This window comes from Egretta garzetta, unplaced genomic scaffold, assembly GCF_000687185.1.
Source record: "Egretta garzetta isolate BGI_Z169 unplaced genomic scaffold, ASM68718v1 scaffold69, whole genome shotgun sequence".
Classification (NCBI taxonomy): domain Eukaryota; kingdom Metazoa; phylum Chordata; class Aves; order Pelecaniformes; family Ardeidae; genus Egretta; species Egretta garzetta.
This window is the reverse complement of record NW_009260790.1, coordinates 12,069-19,379: the sequence shown is the minus strand read 5'-3', so window position 1 is coordinate 19,379 and position 7,311 is coordinate 12,069. Positions and strand designations below refer to the sequence as shown.

The 7,311-nt window shown below is 46.8% G+C and overlaps 2 protein-coding genes across 2 annotated transcripts in view; one reads left to right on the top strand and one right to left on the bottom strand.

The window, feature by feature from the left end:
- The window catches only part of LOC104133060 (solute carrier family 2, facilitated glucose transporter member 5), a 9,890-nt gene extending 7,472 nt beyond the window's left edge, over nucleotides 1-2,418 (top strand). Inside the window, exons 10-12 of the mRNA XM_009646428.1 lie at nucleotides 299-374; nucleotides 1,504-1,631; nucleotides 2,185-2,418. Coding sequence (XP_009644723.1) covers nucleotides 299-374; nucleotides 1,504-1,631; nucleotides 2,185-2,418 — 438 coding nt within the window. The remainder of the gene's footprint in view (nucleotides 1-298; nucleotides 375-1,503; nucleotides 1,632-2,184) is intronic.
- A 2,090-nt stretch (nucleotides 2,419-4,508) lies between these two features.
- CA6 (carbonic anhydrase 6) overlaps nucleotides 4,509-7,311 on the bottom strand; it is an 11,439-nt gene continuing 8,636 nt past the window's right edge. Inside the window, exons 7-9 of the mRNA XM_009646497.1 lie at nucleotides 6,278-6,401; nucleotides 5,688-5,763; nucleotides 4,509-5,154 (exon numbers count right to left, since the gene is read on the bottom strand). Coding sequence (XP_009644792.1) covers nucleotides 4,509-5,154; nucleotides 5,688-5,763; nucleotides 6,278-6,401 — 846 coding nt within the window. The remainder of the gene's footprint in view (nucleotides 5,155-5,687; nucleotides 5,764-6,277; nucleotides 6,402-7,311) is intronic.

The window sequence follows — 7,311 nt, the reverse complement described above, 5'->3', positions numbered from 1 at the left end:
AGACAGTATGAAAAGTCTCTGTACTTGTAGATCTAAAGTAAATCCAGGAAAAGCTATAATCCTGCTTGTCTGAATACTACTTCCAGTATCTCATGCTCTTAATATGAGTTACATCCATTTGTTGGAAGCAAGGATCATACCCAGGCTATGATTTTTGTGGCTAAGTACGGACATATCTGGCAATGGAAGGTGACACTGGCTTTAGAACGCCTTCAGATCTTACTACAAATAGTGCCTTGAACGTGTTGGTGACGTTCGGATAGGAACCACATCTAACGTGTGATTAAATTATTCACAGGCCACTGTCTCATGGATGTCTTACCTCAGCATAGTCTGCGTCATCGTTTACATCATCGGACATGCTATTGGAGCCAGTAAGTATGCGTAGTTTAGTCCAGTCTCCTCCCCAAGCTGGGTAAAGCCAAGTGTCATGCTGAATTTCAACCCAAAATCTTTGCAGAGCTAATCCAAGGAGACGGAATTTCCTCTTTGTGTGGCCATCCACCGTGTTTGCCAACTAGGCTGGTGTTCCAGTGGTTTGCTGGCTGTGTCGGTGAGGCAGGGGAGCATCTGGCTTTCAAGAGGAAAAGCAAAGGCACAATTGGGCTCGTGCCTGAGCTTCCCCCAGTAAGATCTGGAGCAAAACTATGCTGTGATAGTGAGCTCTACCAACTGGGCAGAGATGTTGCATGCTTGTATCTGTAGGCAACAAATGAAATTAGAAGCAACTCAAATTATACACGTGGCCCTGTGCATCACTGTTGGAGTTGTAGAGGTAGATGTGGATATTGGAAAGGCTTTGCCCTGACTCAGCTTCTTAGTGTGGTAGAGTTGTCTGTTGAGCTTGGAAAGCCGTGCCAGACCCTTGCTGGATGCAATAATGCGGTTTTGCAAGTCCTGTGGAGGTTTCACTGGCGGATGGAATTACATACAGCCTTTCCTCTTCCATTTATATCATCAGGCAGATTCAAGTGCCAGGGGCAGGGAGAATGCTGGAAGGAGACCCACCAGGCCAGCTGGACCTGTGGCCTGGCCCCATTAATGAGAACACGGTCTCTTCCTGCTTAACCGTGCCGCAGGGCGGCAGTGCAAGGCACGGACCTGAGGGCTCGTTCCATGAGTCGTTTTTCCAACACCTGCATGTGTTGGGGTGTTTCTCTGTTCTTCTTTTTTTAAGGAGCAATCACTTGCTTAGTCACCGCTCATAGGGTGCTCTCTGGAGACAGTTTGTGTTTATCAACCTTATTTTACAATCTGTGCAGGAGATGGGTTCACGGCTAAAGTGCAGCCATAGGAGAGAAGAGGTTGACTGCTGTGTGTGAGCTTAGTAAAGTCACTTAGTTGCCCCGGTTTTCTTATTTAATCCCTTATTTGATTTATTGGGTGTTTCTAAACACTGGTAGTATAGAAACCATTGCCTGCTACTGAAACGAACAGTGTAATCTGGGAATTCAGAGTGGGGGAATTGCCTTTGGGATTTCCAAACATGCAACTACCTTCCAGGTCCCATTCCCTTTGTGATGATCACCGAGATGTTCCTGCAGTCGTCCCGGCCTGCAGCGTTCATGGTGGGTGGGTCTGTGCACTGGCTGTGCAACTTCACCGTGGGGCTTGTGTTCCTCTACATGGAGGTAAGATGCAATCACACAACAGGGCAAGACTTCAGCTTAAAACTCATATCTTCACCCCTGTGTTCTTACAGAGAGCCTTTTTAATCCTGAGAGCCAAAAATACCCAAGTTGGTTCCCAGTACCCGTATGCATGATTATAAATTAAGGGCAAGAAACTGATGCTTTTTAAAACTGCAGTTTTTTTAATCGCATCCGTGTGTTGCACATGCTTTAAAAGCAAGCAGTTATTTTTCCATTATTATATCTGATCCTGAATTCAGGAGCATGGAAAAGATTGCAAAGGGAGCTGGTGAGTTTACTTTGATTTCTGTAGCAGACCCTCACCCTCCTTATCCAGTAAATCCATGGTGGTTTCCAATAAATCCGTGGTGGTGGTATGAGAAGGCAGAATCTAGACAACCCCTAATTTCTAGTTAGTCAACTTAAAATATGTGTACATGAGTATGGCTGCTTTTTTTATAGCTATTGCAAGGTTCTGCATGTCCAAACCATGTATTGTACACAAACTGGAGTGTTCCTCTGATCTCTGCTCTGTCTTCTTTCATTGGTCTAGGCTGGGCTGGGGCCCTACAGCTTCCTCATCTTCTGTGCCATCTGCCTCGCCACTATAGTTTACATCTTCTTTATTGTTCCTGAGACAAAGAACAAAACCTTCATGGAAATCAACAGGATCATGGCCAAGAGGAACAAGGTGGAGATTCAGGAAGACAAAGAAAAACTTGAGGATTTCCACACTGTCCCATCCAGGCAGGTAGAGAAGAAAGAAGTCACTAGCAGTGAGCTGTGACCTGGCCCAGTGTTTGGCCTGGCCCAGATATTTTTCAGGATCTGTTCAGTGGAAGAACAAATACATGAATTCATCATTTGATACTGATCTTCATTCAGACCTTCTGCAAACTTCCCACAGCAGGAGTGTCCAAATAAGCCACTGTGTCTTGAGAGTGTTCTCATTGTGGGTAATTAGCAGGACCGTTCTGCTTCTTGGCATAGCCACCACCAAGGCAAATTACTCCTTCATGTTATTTGTCACAGGGAAAGGACAACATCCTCAGCCAGATCAGTTCCTGTGATCAAGTAGCCTATGTCATAAGGTGGTGCATGTCCTTGATGTCCTGACTGACACGTCAGGTGACACAAGCCAGCACTTGGGCTGGGTTTTGGTCAGTCATGTGCAAGGAGTGCACTATATTCCTGTTGAGGAACTGTCACTCATGGATTTGAGGGTCCAGCATGAGTGATGCCAGGTCTGTGGTGCTCTGGGTGGAAAGAGCATCAGATATCCTGAGGTACTTTGTTAGCTGGGTTGATAATAACGTTTCTCCTGGCAGCTCTTGTCTTCCCTTTGTGTGCTTCAAAGGACTGCTGAACTGGAAATGCATATCCCTGTTAATCTCACCCTCACCCCGCTCACTTGGCTCCCTCCTTCAAATCAAACCTAGTCCTCAACTGTTGCTGGTGAATCCTTCCAAAGCCTTATTCTTGAGGTTAGGAGTCACCCATCTGGCCAATGATGCTTATTCACAGCCAATTTATACCCATTTGTTCCAGTAGCACTCTAGCCTTGGAGCTATTTAGCTCCTTTCACTCCTTAGTGTTTACACTGCAGTTGCCAAAGAGCAACAATCCCTCTCTTAATCCTTTAATGACCCCCATATCCCTACATTGCACACATGAGGCATTGGAGCTCATTCATCCCCCAGTGATACGTGGTATTGAACACCCTCCTGTGTTGCAGGAGTCAAATTCGGGTTGATTCCTGTGCAGTAGGCTGCAGATTGGAGCCTGTGTTTGCAACCATGTCCAAACTTGTCTTGAGCTTCTCACGTTGTGTTACTTAAATTTAGTGTTTTGAAATAACTCAGCTCTCAGGTACTTGAAACCGCTTGAAAACGTCTTCAAATGGTTTAGAGCTTGGTTCTCCTACTGGTTTCTGCTTGTGTCCCCTAAGGCCACGGTTCTACCTGAAGGCTAAATTGGTTTGGAAAAGCTCTGAGTCTGAAGGACTAGTGCTAACTCAGAAGAAAGTAAAGTGCACGCTGATCAAAATGGAGGTTTTGTTAAAGTATTTATTAGTTTAAGGGGTTTGGGGGTTAATTACAGCATGATTTAACATGGGGGAATTCAATTTAATTAATTGTTATGTGGGCCTGCTGCCCTCTGTTTTGGAAGAAAAGCAGAACTGTTGAACAGCTTGGCATGGATTTTATGTTGTTGATGGAGATAGTCCTTCACATAATTTACTTTAACCCTAGAAGATTAGTTTTATGCCTACCCTGAAACTTGTGATGTATACATGTTGAAAAAGAAGCTGTTTCCATGCTCGGTCTCTACATCTATTTACAGAAAAGGCAGCACACACTCATCAAAGCACAGCGATTGCGTGGGATCACACTCTGTACTGCAAGGCCTTTACGTACCCTTTGCTATGTTCTGCCTGCCGGGAATGGGTGGTGATTTGATGGTGAGAATAGGAAGGAAGGATGCATGCAGGGAAGATGGTGAGGAACTGAGATGGGGTGAAGGATGTGAGAGGAATTTTACTTCAGAAAGTAGCTCTTTTGACCAAAGAGAGCAGCTTTTTGTCATGTAGGAAGGTCTATGTATGGGGACCAGAGTGAAACTCCTGGGAGGGATGTGACAATACAAGGTATTGGACTGTGCCACGTTCTGCTCTGTTCTTTGCCTCTATCCCCCTGATGGAGGCTTTTCTCCCATGTACCTACTTGTACAAACAACCTGGAGTGCTAGCAGGCACACGTAGTGAGCCTATACAAAGCAGAAGGAGAAACAAGTAAATAATCTAAATTTTTCTCAATTTTCCCAGCAAGTAGTTTGGATTCTTCTGCTGCCTTAAAAAAAAAAAAAAAAAAGTTGGGATCACTGGCAACTGGTGTCAGACTCCAGAACTACTCCCCCCGAGAGGGTCATGGAGGTTTCTCCCCATGCTATGATATCGCCCTTCAGTTGCTCTGGTTTGCACAGCGCAAGTGCCCGAACATCTGCAGGACTGAGAACTTGGCTCCACAGGTTCACGTGAGTCATCCACCCTGCAAAACCATTGGAGAATGTCCCAAGAAGAGTGTCTCTGTTTTTCCCAAGGACAACTGTCCCTCCAGCTTGGCTCACATACCCCTTCTGGATACTCTTTGCTTTACCAGGTGCTCCATTGAGCCATAAATTTGCCATTCCAGACTGGGAGGCCCATGCCATGCAGTAATGCAGCCAATCTTGTGCCTTGTGGTCCAAGGGGAAGCTGATGAAATGGCCGCCTATCCACAATCCCACATCCGTGCCCACAGTCACCGCTAGCTCATTATCCCTCTCCTGCGTGGAGTAGGAAAGAACAGTCTGACTGCCAGCGTGCTGGGCTTTCGTCCAGAAACATAAGGTGAAGGCTTGGAGAGACATTTCGTGGAGGGGCTGAACAGTCACAAAACTCTCAATGTTTTCCACGGGGAAGTAGAAAGCTGGAAAAGCGCTGGATTTAATACCTGCAATAACCAAAAAGCCAGCTGTTACATTGCTGGCTGTGCTTATAAATCAGCCCAAATCCTGAAGAATGCACCCATAGGAACTAGCAAGGCTGTGGCAGTCTTAGCTGTCTTGAGCCACAGTTACTGGCATGTGTCCTACCAACAGGGAAGGGCTGGAAATGGTGAAAAGCTTAGCTCCCTCACCCAGCTGTTTGGGAAAAACCACTTTTTTCCCCCCACTCCTCCTCTTTTCCCACCTTGTGTAAAATAAGAGAGGCCCATTATTTATCCTAGGGGAACTGTGAGCTTAAATCTCTCGCTGTTTGTAAAAATGTGCTTACACGTTGCAGGAGAAAGCTGCAGTTGCTGTGAGCAGCTAGATTGGGGCTAGCTTTAATGATGCTGTAGTTGACATTTCCATCAGCAGGCTTAGATATGGGACAAAATTCTACCTGCTCATATCAGTACCAAACCAGTTAATGGTTTAGGGTGTCAAGGACAGCAGGGCTCTTCATTGTCGGCAGGTAAGCTGGACTCAAGAATAGATGTGCGTTTCTTACCTACGTGGCTCACTCCATTCAGCAGCTCTCTCTTCATGTCTTGGAGCTGCATCTGGATTTGTTCCAGTCTGAGATCGAATTCTTCTGGACGGCATTGTTCTAGAGCAACCAGACAACCGAATTTACAGAAGGCCAGGACCTGCACATGGTAGATTTTCTGCTCTCTAGTTTGTAGAAGGTTTGGGGGAAAACGTTTGTTTTAAAATGCAGCATCTCGCTTCCACATGGTGCCTGGCTAATCAGCCGCACCGGAGCTGTTTCTGCGGTGGTTAGTGTACCTCATCCACGTGGATGCAGACACTCCTGAACCTGGTGTTCCTGTGAGGTGCCGTGTAGCATCACGTACCTTGGGGAGGTCTGTGCGACACCATTGCAGTCAAAACAAGGGGCTGGCGCCCAACCGACAGCCATGCTGCGCCATTAGAAGCTGGATGTGTTTGCAGGGGGCAAAGAGGCACATGGGCCATCTCCCTGTGCTGTGCAGGGATGCTACAGCTCTTGGGAAAGGTGATCTCCACCATGACTATCTTAAGCGATTTGCATCTTAACTCCTTCCATACAGGTTTCTTTGCCCTGGGGGAAAGCCTGAGCCCTGCCGGCTGATTCCCCTTACCTTGGGTGAGTTTGGCTCTGAAGGAGGACTCCACCACCCGCCCGTTGAGGGGCTGAGCATGCCGATAGTCGTTGCGCAGGGTCCTGTTTTGCCAGTCCAGCAAGGTGTTCTCCAGGAGGCTGATCTGTGAGCAATGCAGGCTTATTACGGAGGGCAACGGGAACAATGATTTCACCGGGAAGTGCAGTGCAGATCCTGCAGCTCAGGATTAAACCTAGCAATTTGTTATAGAGGAACTTACAGGGTTTCTTGCTGAATATTAGCAAGGGAAAGGAACATAACATGAGGGCTCTTATCGGCTAATTCATGACAAAGATATTTTTCCTGAAGGATGTTTTTATTACCTGCCTGATGGTATGCATGGATGGAGATTTGGCTGCTATTCTGTAGCGTACTGCTTTCTCACAAGTGCCCACTAGCCTTCCCCCTGCCAAACAGAGTATTCCTTTTGCAAATGGGAGCACACCGTGATCCTCCACTACTGTAGGCTCCACTTCACCTTGTTCTTCTCCTGGAAGAAAATGTTTCTGATGCTTCTTTTTCCTTAAGGAAGATGACCTGCTGTGCAAGACTCAGCAGTAAGCTTATTTTACTTGTGTTACTTTTTTCCCTGTGAAAGCTTTTGTCCTGATAAGGCAAATGGAGAGAGGAGAAGGGGCTCCTGCCACGTGGCAGCATTCAGCTGCTGGCATGAGTGGGGTTACTGCCTGGTGCTCCTGTGTGCCCAGCGAGGTCCTCTGGGAGTTTTGGCTGCGTGACGGGACAGGGCTGGCCCGGCTCCAGCAGAGGCCTTTTCAAGAAAAAAACCCCAAATATTCTAAAAATGTGCCAGTTGTAATTATTTGAATGTTATGAATGGCTCTCTTAGGATTTTTTCATAGAATCATAGAATGTTTTGGGTTGGAAGGGACCCCTAGAGGTCATCTAGTCCAACCCCCCTGCAGGGAGCAGGGACACCTCTAACCAGGTCAGGTTGCTCAGAGCCCTGTCCAACCTGGCCTTGAATGCTTCCAGGGATGGGGCCTCCACCACCT